General features: G+C 36.4%; 1 protein-coding gene across 1 annotated transcript; it reads right to left on the minus strand.

The window, feature by feature from the left end:
* Positions 1 to 1907: 1907 nt before the first annotated feature.
* On the minus strand, positions 1908 to 21850 carry Tra2b (transformer 2 beta homolog). The gene is made up of 9 exons (XM_005331012.3): positions 21640 to 21850; positions 10642 to 10775; positions 9520 to 9682; positions 7699 to 7887; positions 6162 to 6277; positions 5087 to 5170; positions 3629 to 3688; positions 2940 to 3013; positions 1908 to 2313 (listed from the first exon to the last, which is right to left on the minus strand). The coding sequence occupies exons 1-9, from the start codon at positions 21673 to 21675 to the stop codon at positions 2303 to 2305; spliced, it is 867 nt and encodes a 288-aa protein (XP_005331069.1). The 5' UTR covers positions 21676 to 21850; the 3' UTR covers positions 1908 to 2302.
* Between the last annotated feature and the right edge of the window lie 373 nt (positions 21851 to 22223).

Consider the following 22223-nt stretch of genomic DNA (forward strand, 5'->3'; position numbering starts at 1 on the left):
TTAGTGTCTAGCGTTTTTTGCTGAAACTGGCTTTGAATTTGGGATCCTTCTGCCTCAGCTCCTGAGCAGCTGAGATAGGCATGTACCACTGCACCCAGCTAGTAGAAATATATCAAAGGAATCCTATTATTCTACCTGGACTGGAAGTACTTCCCATAACTTTCAATAAATTCAGATGTTGAGATTTGCATGTAATGTCACTATTACACTCGCAGCTGAGCATTATTTATGCCTAGTTCATGTGTATTTCTATGTGCAGATATACACCAGCATCACAAAACCTAAACCCCCCAATATTCTGTAATCAGAACCACCAATTAAAATATCCTCAGTGTGAAAAATGTCACATGCTCACAAGATTTTGACTTTAAGGAAGCAGGCAGATTTATGGTATGAGTGATAACAAGTTGGTGTACTATAATGGGTAAAAGCACTGGCTTTATAGGTTGGTCCAAGGTCAACAACTTTTAGTGTTATGATCCTGAAACAAACAACTTTGAGAGCCTTGATTTTGGTTTTTGTGTGTGGTGGAACATGCTTGTAATCTCAGTTAAGGACTGAAGCAAGGTTCCAAGACCGAGGGCAGTTTCAGTAACTTAGTGAGACCCTCCCATAAAAATTAAGTGCCACAGTAGAGTGCTTCTGGGCTCTTCAGTACAAAAACCAAACAAAACCAAGAATGAACCTTTCCATGCGACAGAGCCAAGAACACATTGGAAGATAGGAGTGAAAATCCATCTTAAAAACAGATGGTATAAATGGGACTTGTATTATTAACAGATCAACCCAAATACTTTTGTAGGATACATCAATGAGACATGGTTATTCCCAAGGATGCTGTATACCCTAGGCCAATAAATAGGCTGGGCAATTTCTTCTTGTCCTACCAACAACAAACAAAAAACAAAAAAGAGCTGGATTGAGACCACCTAGGCCCAAATGCCACCTTAGCAGTCTTTTGATCTATGTTACTTTACATTATGATTGTTAAGTGAAATTAATGCAAAACACATAAAAATAGCTGGGACATACTGAATTATATCTAAGTGCTATTAAAGCCAGTAGCATAACACCATTACCTATGACATTCTCAGAATTGGTTGGAAGAAGAAATTAAATGTAAAAGAAAATTAAATGTAAAATACCAAGGTATTCTAGGTAACCCTTATCCACTCTAAATATACTTCTGAGAAACACAATCTTAAAACAACAAAAAAAGTATAAATCTCAGCCCAGGAAGCATACTGCATCAGGGCCTAAACAACTATCCTAATTACCACAAGGTCAAAAGAAAACCAACACTTCTTTGTAAACTGAGTTGCACCAGTATTTTTGTCTCTTCATTTGCATTTATTTAACACAGTTCTCAAAACATTTGAGTGAAATTGGGCCTCCTTTGGTAAGCAAAGGACCTGAAAATATTTAAAAAATGAACAGGCAATGTCTTCAGTCCATCCACGACACAGGTGTAGTGTTCCCTTCTCTTACCCCACATTCTGAAGCACCCAGTTTTCTCATATAGTCTAAAAACTAGAACAAGAGTACATTTGTGGTGGAATGTATTGTTACTTGCTGATAACTAGACGAAAATACCATTATCCCCTTGTAACAGCTTTTAAGAAACAGCCTTAAGGGATACAATGTGTAACTCTTCTTATTCCTCTGCTATGATACAGATTACATAAAAGCTGACAAATCCACATTTATAAGCATTAAGCGCTTGCTGTATTGAAAGATTTTTAGTTCTAATACTAGCAGTACAGAGTTACAGAGCATATTTTTAACATTTATTTGCAAGTATATTAAATATGGTTTATGTTTCATGGATTGGAGTAAAATGGGCAGTTTTGTCTTTAAATTTACTGACAAATTGGAATAGTTCTAAGCACTGATGTTAGAAAGAAAAGTAAAAATCAAATTGTTTATTGTTGCTTTTTACCATTTGGTAGCATTTTACACACAGGCTTCGATCTTCAGAATACCCTGGATTCAGTAGAAAAACCTTTTAAATGAAGTTTTGTACAATAGAAACTTCTCAGCAGTCAAAATTTGGACTGTAAAAAAATACATGCAAAACATACTTTTCTGAAAACACTTAACTTTGAACAAAGCACCGAACTACACAAATGCAGAATGAAAACAGCATTTCAACTCCACCAAAAGTAGTCATCATAAAAGGTGTAAAAGTCACCTAACTTCACTAGGCACTGTTCACTTTTTAAACATGAGACAATAAAAAATATTGTCCACAAACAATATCCCAGCTCTATGGCAGGTTTCAGAAAATCTTCAACTTCATGCTTTAATAGCGACCTGGAAAGAAAATGAAAAATTAACATGTTTTAATGCTAAGGGAGCAGTATATCAAGCTTATTTGAATGCTAAGAACTTTTATTAGACTATTCTACAATTAGGAAATTTCTAGCAGATTCCCTTTGTGGGAATAACAGAAGTGTGTACAAAAAATAGAAATGAGATAACCGGTGTTAAATACTAGATATGAGAGATAAGAGTCTAAAAACCCAACTGGCAGGGAGGGGATAAGTGTTGGGGAATGATCCTGGCTAACTTATGTTGTCATACTGCATGACTATGTAACAATGAATCCCATCATTAGGCACAGCTATGAGGTACCAATAAAAAATGTGGAAAGCAAAAAAGCAGATGCAAGAACATATAATAAACGACCCAATTCCAGTTGTCCAAAATTTGTAATAGTTCCCAAAGCAGGAAAAAAAAAAATGGTGACAGATTATGTTAGGCTTATTGAACAATTAAATGGATCCTAACGTAGATATAATAGATAATAGATATACAATGATAATATGTGGACCAACCCATTATTTGCAAAAAGATCACTCAACTAGCTGTAGATGCCAAGTCAGAACAAGTCATAATATTATAATATATAAACAAAATCATAAAGATAAAAAACTTACGAGGTGAGTAGGATCGAGATCTGGAACGTGACCTGTATCCTCCACGACTGTAGTAAGGAGAAGGTGACCGCCTTCTGTAAACAAACGTCAAGGTTGTCTAAGTCTCTACAAATTACGATTATACAACAAAAACTAGAAGGACCTAACAAACCTTTAATGTTTTCATTAGTTAGGCTTCAAAGGCTAAATTTTCAGAATGAACATCATACTGGGCTCTAGTGTACTGGAATAAGCATCTCCTAAAAAATATCAGGTTAAATACTCCTTGCTATATTCCATCAATATAACGTTATAAAATTCCCTTACCATTATTTACAACCACTTTTAACACCATAAATAAAGTTGACTAGTGTTTCAAGTAGGTTGTACTTATTTAAAAAAGAAAAACTGAGAAATTAAGAGTGGAAGAACACAGCAGTCATAAGCAAATGACTACAAATCTGCAACCATATCCATGACTTAATTGCTTCCCATTATTTATGAAATGACACCAATTACTTATTATAAGTCAAATTAACTTTTATGAACACTACAAAGCCCTTTTTATTGTTAAAGAGTATTTTAATAAACTAAAAGAAATCCAATTTTGTGATGCCACTTAAAACTACCTACATATAATCAGTACCTATATAGCAAACATCTTTAATGTTTTCTGTTTTTGTCCAGATTTAAATTCTCTCCTGACATACCTGTAAATCTGATCCCTGTCTTGAGCAGCTCTCCATCCACCTCCTCCTCCACCTCCTCCTCTGTGAAGACAGAAAAGCAACATTTAGTTATAAGATAAAACGAAAATGAAGTGCAGCAGTTCACACCTCTAAGATCAGTGTTTCAAGGGGCTGAAGCATGATGGCAAATTTATAAGGCCAGCCCCAGCAACTTAGGAGGGACCCTCTCCCTTGCCAAAAAGAAAAAAGTGTGTGGGGTCAGGTATGGCTCCACAATCCCCAGTACCTCACAAAAAAACCTCATGAACCTTGAGTGAAACTAGTTGGGGGTGGGGGCACAATACTGGAAATAGAACCCAGAAGTATTCAACCACTGTGAGCTATATTCCTAGCTCTTTTTACTTTTTGAGTAAAGTCTTGCTAAGTTCTCCTGGCTGGCCTTGAAATTTGAAATTCTGCCTTAGCCTTCTGAGTCACAAGGGATTACAGGTGTTTGGCACTGTGCCCAGTGAATACTAGTGTTGTATAATAGATAGTCAATTTTGCCATCCTTTTTAGAAAATTGTAGTGCTCTCTCTGGTGGCTAAAATGAGTATTAACACTACAGAACATTTCCAAGGAAATGCTACCAAGTGAATGAAAAATGAAGACTATAATCTTAGCCTCTACTCTTAAGTGTTGTTTAATGTATTTCTTATTTAAAAAGAACAAATATTTTGAGTTTGTGTGGGTTAAATGTTGGCAATGTCAAAAACATACTTAATAAACTCACTCCTACAAACAGCAACAATATAATCGATTTTTCTTTTTTGGGTACTTGGGCTTGAACTCAGGGACACTTTACCACTGAGCTGAATCCCAAGACAGGCCTCAATCTGAACTCTGCCATCTTCTGAATCACTGGGATTACAGGAATGTGCAAATAAACCTGGCTAGGACAACTTCCAATTTTCTAAAATATATCAAAGTACCATGCAAAGACATCCATACCTCAAAGCCACAAACCCATCAAGGTTAACAGTTATAGTTCATATCTAATCATCACATAAATTTACAATTTTACTTGAAAGCTAAACTACCCAACCACTCCCAAAATGGAAACATATGCCAACTTTCAGGGAATTCAGCCGATTCATATACAATGTTTAAAATAAAGTTTTATTATTATTTTTATTATTTTAGTTATTATTTATTAACAACTTTTGATAAAGCTCCCTTTAATATTTTAGAATAATCATTCAAAAAAATGCAAATACAGATACCAAATTAAAGACACATAATCCTTAAATTTGATTTAAACTCCAGCTTTTATTTCTTTATGGCACTGAGGTCAAAATCAAGACCGTGAGTACGCAAGCCCTCTGACACCGAGATACCGCCCCAACAGTAAAGCCTTTACTAAAAACTAAGCTTTGTGTTACTTTAAATAATACCTTACAATTGAGACTCAGAAGGGTAATGGCCTTCCATATAACATACCTGTATGATCTGCTATAGTAGTCCCGATCATCATAGCCTCGATCATATCCTCTGTCATAATAATCCCGACGGCGTGAGCTGCCACTGTGAATAATAATAAACCTTTTAAAAAATTCAGGTAGTCTTTTCTATCTTCCCAGATAAGACTTATGTTATTAAAAATCAGTACATATATATAGCAAAATACTATGCAGTGTTCTGGGTTTTTTAGTCAAGATCTATGTACACAACTGGATCTTTTTCTCCTGTACAAAAATAGTGGTATCTACAATATGTAGTTCTTCTCTGATATTTTAACTGGAAATGAATTTTATTATAACCCTCACCAATATCTGCCTTTCCCTTTTCTCATCCCTTGTAACAATATTTCATCTCGTTTGGTTAAGGAGGCTCACAGGTCCTAATCACTCATTTATTAAGCCAACTCATTGGTCTGGAGTTATGGCTCAGTGGTAGAGCGCTCGCCTGGTATATGTGAGGCACTAGGTTTGATCCTTAGCATCACATAAAAAAAATGAACAAAATGAAGGTATTGTGTCCATCTACAACTAAAAAAATACTTTATAAAGTTAATTCACTAGTTCACATTTCTAAGGAATAATAAAATTTCATTTTTCTGAGTAGGCTAAGGTTTAGCTAGGTCAGGAGAATATGCCAACCATGGAACATAGTCATAATTCTCTATTATATGGATTATATTTAGACTTACATGAATAATTTAAAGTTTTCTGTCAATATGGTACACAGCTGGGGAGTCATGATAAGAAGTATTTTATACTTCAGTGCAATAACTAAAGCCCATGCATTATATTCTGCAAAGAACACTTAAAAAAAACTTGATTTTATCATTTTATCATCTTATTACAGGAAATGATTTAAAGATGGCAAACAAAATTTGTGACACAAACAGAATGTTTCCATCACAATCTACCTAGTTTTAGCTAGTTAAGAGATAAGAAAAATGATTTACGAGGCCACAGGATTTTATGTAGGTGTCACTTCATCTCAAGTGTTTTCAGGAAGAAATTAACAAACTTCACTGTCAATCACACTTTTATCTTCCAAGTAAACTTACTAGGTTGGTCTCCCCATGTAAATTCCTGGTGTTGGGGTATGTGGTCTTTTTGTTATAGAGAAATCAACTCTGATTCTACGTCCATCAAGCTCCATTCCATTGGCACGTTCTTTAGCCTTCAAGAGATAAAAGATAAATAAATTGGTGCATGCATTTTAGATAAAAATACTAAATTATCCTATAGCTTTAAAAATAATAACCTAGTGGATGCTTTCAGTTAGTGTCAAACATTTAACATAGGCTAGAACATGAAATCTTAAAACTTAAAAATGAGTCATTTCATTTGGGAAAGCTGGTCGTAGAAACTTTTTCAATTTAACAATATTTCCAGCTCTAAAGTGATGCATGGTTGATAAACTACATTATCTGAGAGCCAAATATGGCCAGTTGCCTGACTCTTAATGATCCATAAACTAACAATCTAAGTGGCTAGGAATCAAATGAAATCCATAAATGAGTGAATACAGTGTCACACTTTCATTTACATATGGATGCTTTTGGTTAAGCAGAACTGAGATCCTCTGATTTTACAAAGTTTTATTCACATATCCTCCTATCCAGAGTATACACCAACTGAAAAACTCTGCATTTAAAACCAAAAATACCCCATTTCAAAGTCTTGGAAGTTTGATAATTTGAGGAATCAACAGCCTTTAACCTAAGCAGAATTTAAGTTTCTAGTTCCAATGTTACTACTTTAGCACAGATTTTCAAGCCAGTGTTCATATAGCTGTAGCAAGTGAATCAGAAAATGCAGAAGCCTACTACACTGTCAGTGAGATTGGGCCAAATTGTATAACTTTTGGCACCTACAACTAAAACAAATAAATAAAAAACATTAACCAGTAGGTTTGTATTGCTTCTGATTTTCTTGTTCCTTCCCCCTTAAGATGATGTCACAGCTACCACACCTTTTCATCTAAAGTCTGAAATGTAAATGCTGTTTGAATTTCACATGAAAGTTCCACTACATCCTGCCTCAAGTCAAATCAAAATCCAAATAAACCACTCACTTGCCAGTATACTTTTAAAAAATTAAAACATTGTTATAACCATAACTTCAGATTATTTTCCACCTTAGAAAACAGCTCAATGTAATCACTGATACTCTAAATCACAGAATTATTAATATTCCTGTATTTTACTTATACATGCCAAAACAGTAATACGTATTTACAGAAATAACAGTGACATGTTGCAATCATCTCAAAATTATATGGAAAGAACAGATTTGCAGCACAGCTAGCCATAGCTGAGAACTATTCAAACTAGGTGATAGAACCAAATGTCTTAAATCATTTTTCTGTTAATCCACATGGATTTGAAATTTCCCCACAATGAAAGGTTGAAAAAAGAATTCAATGTATAATTTGATATCTGAGGCTAGAAGGATTTACCTAAAACTGTATTTACATATCTCCTATTTATACCATAAATAGCAAAAATTGTCCTTGTCTAAGCACTTGTCCGTTAGTACTTGGGAGTTAAACAGAAATCCTTTTTTTTCCTTTTAATACAAAGGTAAATGTTTACTTACTTCCTTGGCATCATCTACATTTTCAAAATACACAAAGGCAAATCCTCTTGAACGCCTAGACTGCTGGTCATATACAATAGACACATCAGCAATGGGGCCATATTTAGAGAATACTTCTCTCAGATCTCTTTCTGTGGTATATAAGCTCAACCCAAATACTCCAAGACAACAGTTGGGGTCAGGATTTGCCTAGAAATAGAAAAAAGGGTATTAAACTTTGAAAACCTGTTTAGAGAGAAATAATGTGAAGGAACCCGTAAGATATATAATTAGACCAAATATCATTTAAAAATTACAAAGCACTGCAAATATTTTAAAGAATGGGCACAAAGACCACAGAAGAACTTGTTGAGACCCTGTTTCAAAAGGGAGGAAAAAAAAAAGAAAAAAAAAAAAAAAAAAAACAGGGCTGTAACTTAGTGGTAATGCAATCTGGATTTAATTCTCTGTAACAAAAACCAAGAAAGTAATTTCACAAGAACACACATATCCAATGCTATAGTTATCACTTTGTCCATAGGCATTATTTCTATTGGCCCTGCCCAGATACTAAAGTTGTATGTTCAAATTGCTAGCACATACTGCTCCTACAATGAAAAACTTGCTTGCACATAACCTTCTTGTATACTTTAAATCACTACAAGGGCTGGGGCTCAATTCCCAGCACCAAAAACAGTATCAAAAAACACCACTATATTTCTTAATTGCCTACTAAAATGTAAATGTCATGATGAAAAAATGGCACTAAAAAAAATTAGAAGTCAGCCCTCATTCATCGGTAGGTAAAAATTACAACTGTAGGGCCAGGGTGGTTGGTGGCTCAATGGTAGAGTGCTTGCCTCACAAGTGTTAAGCACTGGGCTCAATCCTCAACACCACATAAAAACAAAGTAAGTTTTTGTGTTCATCTTCAACTTAAAAAAAACCAAAAAACAAACAAACAAAAAAACCCAGCTTTTTAAAAAAATAATTACACCTGTACTAAAACAGACTTTTTTATTATTATACCTTAAACAATTCGGTTATATACCTATGAAAAAAACTTGACTTAACAAAATAGGCCCAGTAACAGTAATTATATGAATATGGTCTCAACTGCTTTCAGATGGCTAAGTGAGTAATGGTGGGGGTAGCATATGCGGTATAAACATGTTGTACAAAGGGATGGCTCATTCCTTGCCTAGGAAACAGCACAGCACCTGATTACATCATGCTAGTGATGGAATGGAAAGTTATTATGTCCAGACTTTCCATTTAGTATTTTCTGGAAATCAACAAATAAATGCAACCCAAGAGGATGTATACCAAACCATTTTTAACATGTATTAAGCAGTCTGCATTGATGCAACAAAAAGACCATGTTACTAACTTTCCAGTTTCCACAATGAAATTACCAGGTTTCACTTTTATATAATCACAATTTACTAGGGAAATTACATTCCATTTTAAAAACAAACTCCTTATACCAAAAATAAGTTTAAAATCAAATGAAAAAACTTAGGAGAGCACCTTTTAAAATTTATAAACCACGCCCCAGAATTATGAGTAACATCAGTATGGAGCTGTATGTTATACTGCTAATAGCTCTACTTTCCATGTTAGTTTTTTATTGGGCAAGCCACTGGGGACTGAACCCAAGAGTACTTTCACTAGAGTACTTGTTTTTATTGAGACAGGTTGGCCGTAAACCTGGGGATCCTCCCGCCTCATCTCAAAGTCACTGGGATTATGATTATAGGGAGGTGTCACAGGCCAGCTATAAAAACCATTTCTTGGTTGGGGGAGGGAATAAGATGGGAATAAATAAGTTTTTCATCTTACCCGATTGCCAACATGGCGCCTTCGAGTAGACATGGGAGAATGACTGTGGCTGTGTCGTCTGCGATAATCTCTACTGTAAGACCTGCTACGGGAACGTCTATGGGAGCGGGAGCGGGACCGGGACCTTGTATAATGCCTTCGAGAGCTTCTTCTGGATCTAGACCTGTTAAGACAAAGGCTTAAAGGTTATAATAAATAACTGAAATAGATATGACTTTCAATGCTTTTATTACTGGAGGTTAAACTCCCAAAGTAACATGATCACCAATTTAAGTGGAGTCCATTTTTTCTTCTGTTCATTTCAACTTTGCTAGAAGTGTTGTCAAAACCACAAGCTATACCAACATTTCTTCAAATTAACAAAAGGTGAAATCAAATTTATACTCATCTTCTGAAAAATCAAGGCATGCAGCACTTTACTAGCTTAGTTTATGCACACCTTTTGCTTTTAATACCACTCTATTTCTGTCTCCCACTACTCACTTTAACACAATTATAAAATCACCACCACAGGCAGTTTTTTTTTACCAGTTTTTATTTTTTAAAAGATTAATAAGTGGCTCTCGACTAGCATTACACCACACAATCCAGGACACATTTGAGAGAAGAGGTGCTATGCCTGAAGAGGCATTAATAACCTGCGACTGTTCCAAGCAAAGCAGGGTGCACAGCCTTCTCTTAACACACACAAAAAAGCTCCCAAACCCCTCCAACACAGTGGTAAGTTTTTAAATCCACACTGGACTACACCTATTTAAAAGAACTGCAATTAATGAAAACTAATGTTTTAATATTTGCCAAACTAACAGTTTGCCTATAGTGAATCCTTACAACTTCAAAAAACTAATATAACTTGCCTTTTATAGATAATAAGCTAAAGTTGAAAAGGTTAAGTAAGTAATCTGCCCAAGCCAGCAAAAATGGAGGTAAGATTTGAACCCTGACTCCAAAAGCCCAGGCTCTTAACCAAGTCTCTCTTCCACAACTTAGGTTCATTTCTAGTACCAATATTAAATAAGCCAACAAAAGATCTAACCCTCTCTATCTTCCTAGTTTAACAAAGCACACACCAATTTCAGAGCTAAGAGAAACAGAAGAAAATCTCAAGATTGTCTTTCTTACCTAGATTCAGATCTGGACCTGGACTTTGATCTGGAACGCCTGGAATCTTCCTTGGAGCGAGACCTTGCAGGGGTATGCCTTGCAGATTTCCCCGATCCGTGAGCACTTCCACTTCTGGAAGCAGAACGGGATTCCTACACGTAGATGTCAAAAGTTTAATTTGTATACTTTCTGGGCAACTTCAAAAACAAACAAGCTGCTGTGAGGTAAATGGTGAGGAGAGCAATCCTCTTCCAAAGATAAGAAAACATAGGTAAGGGCAGGAATTGCATATACCTGGTATAATAGTTTCATTCCTCCAACTGACATAAGTCAATTAATTTTTCCTTTCTTCCACCTTTCTGGAGCAGGAATAAGAGTTACCTGATCCCACTCCCTGAAGAAAGGGTGGTTAAGGGAACTGTCCAAGGATTGTATTTTGGGAATGTTACTCCATAAAGACCAGGGTGAGAAAGAATCTTATTAACTATGAAATCTATAACTTATTTTTTCAGTTAAGTTACAGTCAATTTTAAAACCCTACAAAATTTGCAAAACTTACTTTTAGAATGCTTTTGATAGTTCTCATAAGACTTCAAATTTTCAAGAGTTGTATTTATTGTTAAATGCGGAAAGAGACAAGGACAATGATCTCATTTTAAGTCCTAAAGGTGGATAGCTAGTGGAAAGCAAAGACCAGCCATATAAGACATTAAATAAATTCTATAAGACCCTAGGTTCATCTAATGGTGGGAGGCTCCTAAGAAATTCAACGTAATCAGATGGAGCTACAGTAGAAAGGCAATGGCCTGTTAAGACCTAGATTTCTCAGCTACATGGAGACAAGACAGGGTAAACTTATAAGAAACTGAGAATAAGTAAACTAGAAATGTTATATAAAAAATACATATTAAAACCAAGACAGATTAAATCATCAACTACTAATCTAGGGTCCAGGAAGGAAAGGTGACCCAGGAACTACAAGCAAAAACTGAAGTCTAGATAATCTGTGTACTCTAAGCTTTCTCAATCAAAATTCAAGTAGCTGGCAGGCGAGTAGCACAAAAAAAGATCACAAAAAGAAAGCAGCAAAGGATAATGTCTCAATAGGATATTTAATTCAATGAGTTAACGGCACATGTCAAACAGCAGAAGAGGCATGTGCAATATAGCTAGTAACAGAATTAGGGAAAAGTTCTGCAAATTGTACCAAGAAGATAAGAGACTCCAAGTCTTTGATAACTAAGCTCTCACCAAGCAAGACAGCATTCATTGTAGGTTTTCCAATTTAAGACCTAGAAATCCAAAATGAAACTCTACCTGAGACACAGCACAAATGGCCAAGTTGAAAATGAAGCAATTTTACAGTATTAAGTCACTGTAAAGTCTGAATCCAAATATAAGTTATCACAAGAGATCGCCCCTCTGCCAAACTTCAGAAAATTCTGGCATCTCCAAAAGGTTTTAATTACAGTTTAAAAACCTTTTAGAATACAAACTTTTTTTTACAGGATAGTGGAAAACACTCAGAAGATCCTTTCTATGATGCCTTGGGGGAGGGGGGAAATCAGGGGGGCAAGGGGTATAGATAGCACCAAACAGATAAGATCAAGTTTAAGTTCAAAAATAGGGAAGAAAAGTCTAACAAAGAAAATGAATTTGGGTCTCTATACCACAAACAACTTTTTGAAATGCTACACAGGCTTTCCTATCTACCAATTCTCTTCAATAAATGACTGCAAAGACAAGAAAAAAGAACCTCAGATTGTTGTTGAGAAATAGATACCCTCAGGTTTAAAGATGTATTGCTATACTGGAAACCCCAATTTACAAGCCCTTAGATTTCTCTATTCAATGTTCCAACAAACATTTAGAAAGACACTTTATCTCTACTCTCAATACGCCTCAAAAATATGCAAATTTTACCATCTTCACTACAAGCAAAAGCTAATCTAGAAGATAAATGATGAACAAGTTATCTAAATGCTTCTATTCCAGTGCTAGAAATATAACTTAACGGAATAATTATAAGCTTTAATAGAAACCAAATAGAACTACTTGCTCATGAAGGAGAGCAGAACACCAATGCCTTACAGTTAACAGTTAAAATCTCTGTTATAGCTAACAAATTTTTAACACTGGAACTTGAATATAAAGGAAGATCAGGTATAGAGAGGCAAGAACCCTTTTCACAAATTTCTTGGCTTTAATCAACAGAAAAGCTTTATTCCAAGCTGAGATGCATTAGTCTGTTTCACAAGCACTAGTCTAGGAAATAAGTCTGAGATTTATTCATGAAATCAGAGCAGACCAAGAGCTAGACAGGGTATTTATAAAATCAGAGTTCACTCAGCCTCAGAATCTAACAGGCTATGCAAAATTTCATAATTTCTTATACCAAGAATAAGGGGAATATCCTGTCTACTGCCATCTGGTTAACACCTAAATAGTACCTCTACTTTCTTTCCTATGAGGGATATTTTCTTAGAAAAATTAAAGCCTTCTGCCACTTAGCTGGTTGGGAAGATATATGTAAGGAATTTAGTTTGCTTAAAAGAAATGAGACCTAAAAGATTAGCCAAATCCAAAGCATGAATTAAAGTCTTAATACACAGGCAAATCTATAAAACCAGTTGGGGAAAAGCCCCTACACAGGATACTTCAAATTACATACCCAGGGCAGACAAAGTTATAGGTGTCAATACATTAAAACCCTACCAAAAAGAACTGCTAAGGACACATGCCTTTAGCATCAATACAATAAAGCCAAAAATTCCCTGAAAAATGCTCAGAGAATCCTGGTTCTTATTGATTGGCTCCTAGTCATACATTAATATACAACCTACAAGAAATACAAATTTAAAAAATAAGCCTTCCAACAAAACATGATGACATATCCCTATCGAGAACAGTGATAATCTCAAAAATTATTTGAAAGAGATGATAAAAACAGAAATACCATCCAATCCCTATTATTCAAAAAACTAGATGCAAGAGCTCATAAACAAGAGGTATCCACTAAACCTCTTTAATATTTCAAAATACAGGGCTTTAGCCTGGAATCTATTGAGTAAGTTTGGAGTTGGGCACCCACTCATTAAAATCAAAGTACACTTGAATATGATGCTAGATTAGTCTGACTCAATTTCAGAAGTTATAAGCTTTCTATTTGATCCCCCCACCCTCCTGGAACCATGTTTCTATCCATCCCTAACATTTATCAACACTCCTGATTATTTTTGTCTTCCCTATACTGCCTGTCCCAGGACAAAAGCCTGTAACTTCCCTTGTCTCCCCAATGGCCCAGGGAGGAGCCACACTAATACCCAAAGATGACTTGGCCAAGAAGGAATGGATGTTGACAATCCACCAGCATTCAGCATCAACATTTCTAGTTTAAGTCTTTCCAGTTTGGGCCACATAATTAAATTTCATACTGGTTCCAATAGTTTATGGGGCTAAAAGGCCCTTTTCTCTAGACTTTTCAGGTCTCTTGATAAAAGAACCCAAGGGCTTGAACAGAAATATTCATAATTTTTACCTCTGCTATGTGCAAAATCAGCATTATTCATGTCGTTATACTGGTTTATTCATAGCAAGTTTTACAAAGCAACAATTAAGGCAAAATGAATACAAAAACTCTTTATAAATGGGAATATTTTTCTTCTGTTTACAAAATGCAATATAAAAAGTACAACTTTCACATTGTGATAATAGGCCCCAAGTATCAAAAAATGGATCCTGTAAGTTTCAGGGGTAAACTACTTTCTCAAAGAGCTTTAAGACCTACACCTGAGAGAAAGTTTTAAAGCTGCCTTCAGTTTACCAAAAAAAAAAAAAAGGGGGGGGGGGAGATTAAGATGATACCCTTGGCATTCTAAATTGGGTAGAAGACAACTGTTGGGTGGTTACTAATTATTTTGATGTGTACTTGTCCCATCCAACCAGGGGCAACAACATCACACCATCATCTGACTCTTCTTGGCTACAATGAAACACAGAAAGAGAAAAGACAGAACTTTGAGTTGGTTTCCTCAGGAAGTGATAGGGATAGTCTAGAAAAAAACTATTTCAGAATCTGTCTTTAATATCATAATAGCTAAACACTGATAACAGAAAATGGAACAAAGCACCTATTACTACTATTACATTTTGAATTAGCTATCCTGTTTCACTTGTATGACCCACCTCTTCCAAGGAAAGGTATTGTATTTTAGCGGAAACCTTAGTCATTTGGCTGGAACAAGCATTAAACAAAATTTGAAGAATCGTTCCTATTTGGCACATATGCATCTGAATATTAGGGCCTAAATGGTTGCAGCTTTCCACTAACACCATTTGGGAAAAAACTAATGCTTTCATTCCAAAATTTAACTACCCTGGTTCAATGCTTTGCTTGGATTTTGGGGGTTTGGCTTCATAACCATCCTGGTGACATTCTTTTAAAAACTTCCAACAGAAAAACATTATAATCATATTATTTAGTACTGAAGGATAAAGGTCAGTGCATTAAGAGTTGGGAGAATGGAGATGGCATATACCACTAGCAGTTCCAACTCAGAAGGTACTCACTCATGTCCCAGAACAAGCTAAGTTAGATGAAAAATCTAAGGGACAACAGGAGGCCAACTGTTACCCATGCTGGAGAGCTTATCACTGCCTGGTATTTGACTACAAAGGATTATTTTTAAAGAATTGCATTTCAATCATTTGACTAAGCAGTTAAAATTAGAATTACCTAATTTATACGTTTCCCTTGGAAGGCACTTCGTTACCCTGTATATATTTTCTTCTATTAAACAAATAATGCATGCATGTTTAGCAAAATATACAGGGACACATAAACAGACTAGTAATTACTTAGCGTAGTGCTTTCTGATTCCAGATTACTTCTTATCTTAACTTCATTTTTATTTCTTTTCTTCATTCTTCCGTTTCAAATTCTGACTTCTTTCATCTTCCCCACTTCACACAAATTGCTCAATATTCTACAAGTGGGACTTCTGGTCTGATAATTAGCATGCATTCTTTCTTTTATTTTTTCAAATTTCAGCTTCACTTATTCCTGAGCTTCAAATACTCATTTATAAAACTTGTCAAATGACGACTTCCGCATTTTCCTTCTTCAACATTAACCTTAATAGAAAAAGAACAGGATGAAGAATATTTTAAAACTCCGGGATAAAATCCAGTGCCAAAACTGAAACTAGAAAAAAAAAATCCCTTGTCGTTTTGGATTAAAAAAAAAAAACTAGAATATGCAGTTCAAAAATCAGAAACTACAGTCTTCTGTTGTTTCTAGTATATGATAATCTCATGTCTACTCCAAATAGACTTATCATGCGTTTTAAGTTGAATGTGAAGTGCGCCACTGAACATTTACTGTTCATTTAACATTTTAGAACTGTTAATTACATTTCACACTTCTTAAGATTGTATTCATCAAGAGAAAATCGTGTCAAAAGCACATCTCTAGTCAAAAAGTGACACATTAATACAAAAGTGCAAGAAAGGAAAGCACGGACAATTCATTTGTACAATGATGACAAAAGCTCAGGGTTGAAGAGGTTTACAATATTGTGACTTGTCTAGATAGGATAAAGAAACGTATCTTATGTCACACATTTTTGTACTGTATATTTTAAAGAGCACTGTTAGACAATGTCAGGGAACCTGACAATTTGGAACTATTGTGTTCAACCCACCCTGGGAAAGCTGCTCTATTGAAGTTTTATAGTATGAATCGTGTAATTACTAAATTTAGAACTAAAGTCAGCAAAAATTAAGTCAACCTACTACTATATGCTAGTAGCTATGAAGGAAAAGAGCAAACCTGAGTCCAACAGTAGTATTTTCAAAGATTTTTCTGGTAATGTTTTCCCCTTGATGAACAAAGTATTAAAGTTTAGAAATCAGGGGGAGCAAAATTCTAATTTATAAGGTGGCAATATAGAAAACTATAGCTCACCTCCACAGATGATGATTTAAAAGACTCAGCAGATTAGTGTAAACAAAATACTAATACTGCCTGCATGAAACATTCGGCATTATCATATAATCTTTCACTTAATGCCATTCATTTCCACTCCTATATTTTCCTTTTGGAAAAAAATTCTTAAAAGAAAAAAACAATCATAGGTAAGTCTTTACACCTATCTGGGTATAAAGATAACCATGGCTATCCTGGGAAATATTTTCTAAAAAAGTAAAAACAATTTCCAGTCTAGTTTTACAGTCAATTATTGTTTATTTAATCTGGGAAAAGACTTAAATAGCTTTTTATTTAAGGGAATCATACTAATTGGTTTTCTTTTAATATCCATCACTAAAATGTAATGGGAAATGTTTGCTGGTAACACAAATGTAATCGTGGAATCAGAATGCCCAAGCAGGTTTCCTTAGGGCCTCCTAAAGATTATGTACAGATACAGGGCTTAGATGCTGAAAATACTAGAACAGAGGCCAAAGATCTAGGTAACACAACTGTTTACAATGCGGGGACACCTGGCTCTTATTTCATTACCCCTTTCCAATTTTCCTCCTATATTTTAAGAAACCAGACTAAATAACATAAATATTATGCTTATTTCAACTCAGTTTCTAAGTTCAAGTGGCCACTTTATAAGCCTCCGGAGGGCAACAATTAGGCTAATGTTATATATTTGGTTAAGAGACCCTACTTAGAAAATAAATTTGTCCCATCAGCATTACAATTTGTTACAAAGTTTCTAGAGACTACAAACTGGAGTCCATTTAACATTACACATGCACAAACTCAGCAAGCTGACAAGGTTATATTTTATAATATTTTAATAACTGGAAAGGGCATTGGCAAAGAAAATCTAGGATCTTGCTAAAAAAATAAAGACTTGCCTGAATCTTTTAGAAAATTTCTTGCAAAAACAGACAACCCTTAAATTTACATTCATTAAGGTACATTCAGCACAAGCAAATACAAGTATGCTTTTTGTTGTTTTATCTACAAGCACAAAAATTTTATGCAAAAGAGCCTTATCCAAGCTGCAGTATGTGACAATTTAGACTGACAAAAGTAACAATCTGAAAATAATTAACCTCCAAAACCCAATTCAAAGCAAAGATTTTTGGGGACTTTGAAGACTAGTTTGCTATGGTGAATTTTTTTTTTTGCCTTACAGTTTAAACCAATAAAAATTGATAATAGCTAATTCTATGACATACCCAGAATACTAACCTGGGTAAACAGTTAAAATTCCTGAACATCAATCACCATTCTTTGTAAGAAAATAATAGTTACGTATAAGCTCTTGTCAACATTTACAAATTATTTCTAAGGCTCAGACGTACACAACTGTAGCTCTCTCCTTGTCTTGGGTAAAATATGAACAACTATAAAAGCATTAATGTTTAGGTTTGGGGTCTCAATAAAGGGGAAATGCTGTATAAATAAAGCAAATACCATTAAAACTTCTCTCATCATCTGAATTCCTCTTCACTTTTCACAAAACCAGCAGTACTTACCTTGTAAAATCACTTGTAATTTCAGTTTGAAAATGCCACCTTCTAGATCCAGACATTATTCACTCTATTAAAAACATTCTTATTTAAACCAAGGGAAAAGATTTCAACCTGGTTTCAACAGACATATCTAACCAGTCAGTGATACAAAACAATGCAAACTATTTCCTCACACTTATTTTTAATTCAATCTTTTTTAAAAAAATTTATTTTTTAGGACACAATACCTTTATTTTATTTATTTATTTATTTATTTTTATGTGGCGCTGAGGACTGAACCCAGGGTCTCACATGCACCAAGTCACAAACCCAGCCCCTTAATTAAACCTTTAGTGAAAGGAGTTTGGTGTGAGGACTTTAGACTGAAGAATCTTCAGGAGATGTTTCAGTTTTGAAAATTAAAATTTAGAGCAACAGGTTAAAAATAAGGAACAAATATATCCCAAGATTAAACAGAAAAACTGAGAATTTGAAAGGCAATGTGATGGGATAGAATCCAAACTATTCATCTCTTCACAAAGTGGCTGACTCAAATACATTGCTTCTACAAAGAAATACTCCATCAAATTATTTGTTGGGCCAAAACATTAAAGAGACTGGTTTGGCAAAAACTTAAAATACCCAGTCTACAAATAGGATATACTACTTAGTTTCTGTATCCTTGATGTAAAGTTTCAAACTAGCCAAAATCCCAAAGAGGGGAGAATATTATACTGTGTTGCTACCAAACATGCAAACATGTGATACTGTGATCATTTCTAGATTTTAAACTTACACCTCTAAACTTAATAACTCAAGTGTTCTTATATTCAGAATTATGAAGGGATGTAAACGTTAGGCTTGCCTTTTTAAAAATGTAAGCCATTTTTAAGAAATTCTGGAAGAAACTTATGCATTAAAAAAATTTCCACAGTAAAGTAGGGATATGGGATACACTGAGCCACAGTTCTAAGCTTAAATACATTCACCCATTCAATACCTGTAACCAAATGGGAGAATAATTTACTCCAAACACAAACCTTAAATCTTTAGGAAAAGAAGAGCTTCTAAAGTCTAAAGAGGGTGGAGGAAAAACAGTACTAGGGAAGTTGGGGTGTTGAACATAGGAGTGGCTGGATGAGACAAAAAAGAGAAAAGATTCCAGCTGATTTGAAGAGATTGGTGTTATTTACATTAGTTTACAATGTTTAACAGCCAAAACCAGAGGTCAAATGAAAACATGAGGCCTTTTCCCCCCCAGGCTTCAGAGATGTCATTTATACTGAACATATCCAAGATTAACCTTGAACATGTTTTTCACTGCTCACTTCCAAAAGGAAAGGCTACTCAATCAGACTTGACCACTATTGCTTTGCACCACACAAATACGTATATACTACCTACGTGCCAGCTGACTGGGGCTTGAACAATCAAGTATTACTTTTATATTATGCCATTGAATTTTATAGTTTTACTAAGCTTATCTTGGTGCTCCAAATGTGTTCCAGGCTTCCAATCATTTAAAGGTTCTAATTGGAAAGGAAACACAACGTACAACAATGTGGAAGTATTTTTTAAATTTCAAAACTTAGAAAATCTATTTTAAAATGCAAAGGCTCTTATGTAAAAGAAGTATCAATTAACACAACCTTTTTCTCCCCTTCTTCATTTTATCAAATACCCATTCGGGTTTGTGAGAAACACCAGAAAGTAAAACTTTCAAATTAGGAGGCAGTTTCATTTGAGCTGGCTCCGTTTCAAACTGGGACCGATTTCTTCCTTCAATCATTTCCTTCTCCATATATTTACTAGTTAATTCTTTGAACAATTTTTCCCACCTCAGGAGGACGCTATATTTAACTTCTTCAAATATTTTCAACTGGGAACTCTCATCAGAAATAAATCATTTGGTACTCCCTGAAGAGTACAAAGTATCCAGTAATTGGTGTTAATAACTTAACACTTTAAAATCATTTGCTCTTCAGGCCAAGCACCAGCAAGAGTATATCCAAACAGTGTATTCTGGTCGGCAGCAACCAGACATAGTCACAAGCCACACTGACGACTTGTGAGTTAAATTTAAACTTTCTTAGCCCAAGGAAGAGCTTTAAAACAAAAACGCCCTGGTGACGTTAGTCGACAATGTTTTGGGGAAACATCAAAATCTAAAAACCTAATGTTTATTTATCTATATGTATAAGCAAGGTCTCATTAGTTCAAACCAAATTAATCAGATTTGGTTTCAAGTTCACCGTCATACAGCAGTTCTCTAAAAATACTTTCTACTAAACCACCTAAGAAAATCTTTTAAATGTTAAAGAGTTTAATAAGATGTTTAAATAGGATTTACTTGACCAATGGTATTCAGACTTTAAGGCAGCTTTACAAGAAAAAAAATTAACAAAGTACTAGAAAAACAAATACCAACTCATAACCAACCAACAACAACAAAAAAAGCCTGCTCAACTTATTCCTGTAAGTCTCAAAAGATGATTTCTATGAATGATACTTATTACCTTTCTTTCAACAAGTTTTCCTTAGCTCCTAACATTTTAGCAAGCCCCCCCCCTTTACCGCCATTCGGTGCTTTCCGTATCTCACATCCAAAGCCCCACAGCTAAGCGATGATGTTTAAGCTTAGAAAACATCTCATTCTCCCAATCTAGGAACGTAATCAACGCCCACCTTTAGGAGGTGTAAACAAAGAGTACCAACACGTGGTGGTTCTCGGGATCGGAACGTCCCAAAACAAAGGAAACAACGGCGCCATAAATTGTTGCCCGCCAATTTCTCCTTCACAATCCCATGGGGGGAAAAAATCTCCATAAAACAATCTTGGCGAGCTTAAGGTTCCGTTTACTAGGACACCGACGACGGTTTTTGCCCGGAACGCCCCTTCGATACAAGAGCGGCATTCCTTTTAGGCCAAACACAAAGCCCGCACGCCATCCGCCCAAAACTAACGGGCCCAGCATTTACGTCAGATTGTTTCCAGCTTAAACGAGGCCAAGTACACCCTAGATACTGTGCTTTCCATTACCATAAAAAAATACCTTCGCTGACCTAAACACTCGGCTAAAGGCCCTCAAAACGTCTCCCCGCGCCCCACAGAGGCGCGGCCCGCGGTAGGCCTTGCCAGCGTCAGAGCGCCGCTCCTCCGCCATTTTGTGCCTCTGGCTGCGCGCCCGGACCGCCAGCCCAAGATGGCTGCGGCGAGGCTTCGCAGGGAGCAACGGCGAAATAGGATACCGCTCCCCTCCCCCAACACCGAGGGGACACCGCGGCCATTTTTAATCTCTCCCCCCCTCCTTATAACGGAAAAAACGGCCGTCTTGGGAACGAAGCCGCATAACCGGTTGGCGGCTTCCTTTTCGACCAAAGACACGTATATACAAAGGCTTTTTAAACCGTTGTCACCTATCCCTCCTGGCTTCAGACTTGGGGGCCTAATACGCCTCCGACTCCAGGCCGAGGCCGATGGGCCTAGAAAGAGATGCAAGAAGCTGGGACCACACAGCCACCCCCTACACCACCTATACGTACCCGCTCGCCGTAATTCTGCTCGCCGCTGTCGCTCATGACTCCTAGCTGACGTCGCTGCTCGCTGGGCTTCAGTCGAAGCTGCCAACCTCTTGCGCCTTCTCGACAGAGGCTCCGCCGCAGCCTCGCAGGACGCACGGGTTGCCGAGCCGCTCAGAGCCGAAACGCTCCGCACCACCTCCGCTCGGGCTCTAGCTCTGCCGGACGTGACGCGGCACTCCTTAACCCGGCTCCTCCCTCTCAGGAACGCGCGCTTTCTCGGCCCCGCCCCTCCGCGCCAGGCCCTCACAGCTTAGCGGTGGCTGGTTCCGAACCGGATGTGACGTCGGCCCCGCCCTCTCGTGCTGCTCCACCCCTGTCTCTCCTCCTCTGTTGGGCGGGAAAGTGTGTCTCAAGGCCTCAGAGGTTGTAGCCTCGGGACACAGTGAGTCACCAGCCAGATCTGAATCGCTTCTGAAACTCTCCCAGGAGAACACTGAAGGTGGGAGTTGGGAGAACAGAGTCACCGTTTACCCCGCCCTTTATTCCTTTCTTCCGCCTGGTTTCCTGTCTCGTTTTGTGTTTGCCTTCATTGAAAGAGGCGGAAA

This window comes from Ictidomys tridecemlineatus, chromosome 3 (assembly GCF_052094955.1).
Source record: "Ictidomys tridecemlineatus isolate mIctTri1 chromosome 3, mIctTri1.hap1, whole genome shotgun sequence".
In the NCBI taxonomy this organism is placed as follows: domain Eukaryota; kingdom Metazoa; phylum Chordata; class Mammalia; order Rodentia; family Sciuridae; genus Ictidomys; species Ictidomys tridecemlineatus.

Bases quoted from the DNA above. Each gene is read 5' to 3' on its own strand.
- Tra2b (XM_005331012.3), bottom strand. From the start codon at position 21,675: ATGAGCGACAGCGGCGAGCAGAATTACGGCGAGCGG. The intron at 10,776-21,639 runs GTACGTATAGGT...ATCTACGTGTAG, and splicing joins AGCAGAATTACGGCGAGCGG to GAATCCCGTTCTGCTTCCAG. The intron at 5,171-6,161 runs GTAAGTTTACTT...TATTATTCACAG, and splicing joins TACATGGGGAGACCAACCTA to TGGCAGCTCACGCCGTCGGG.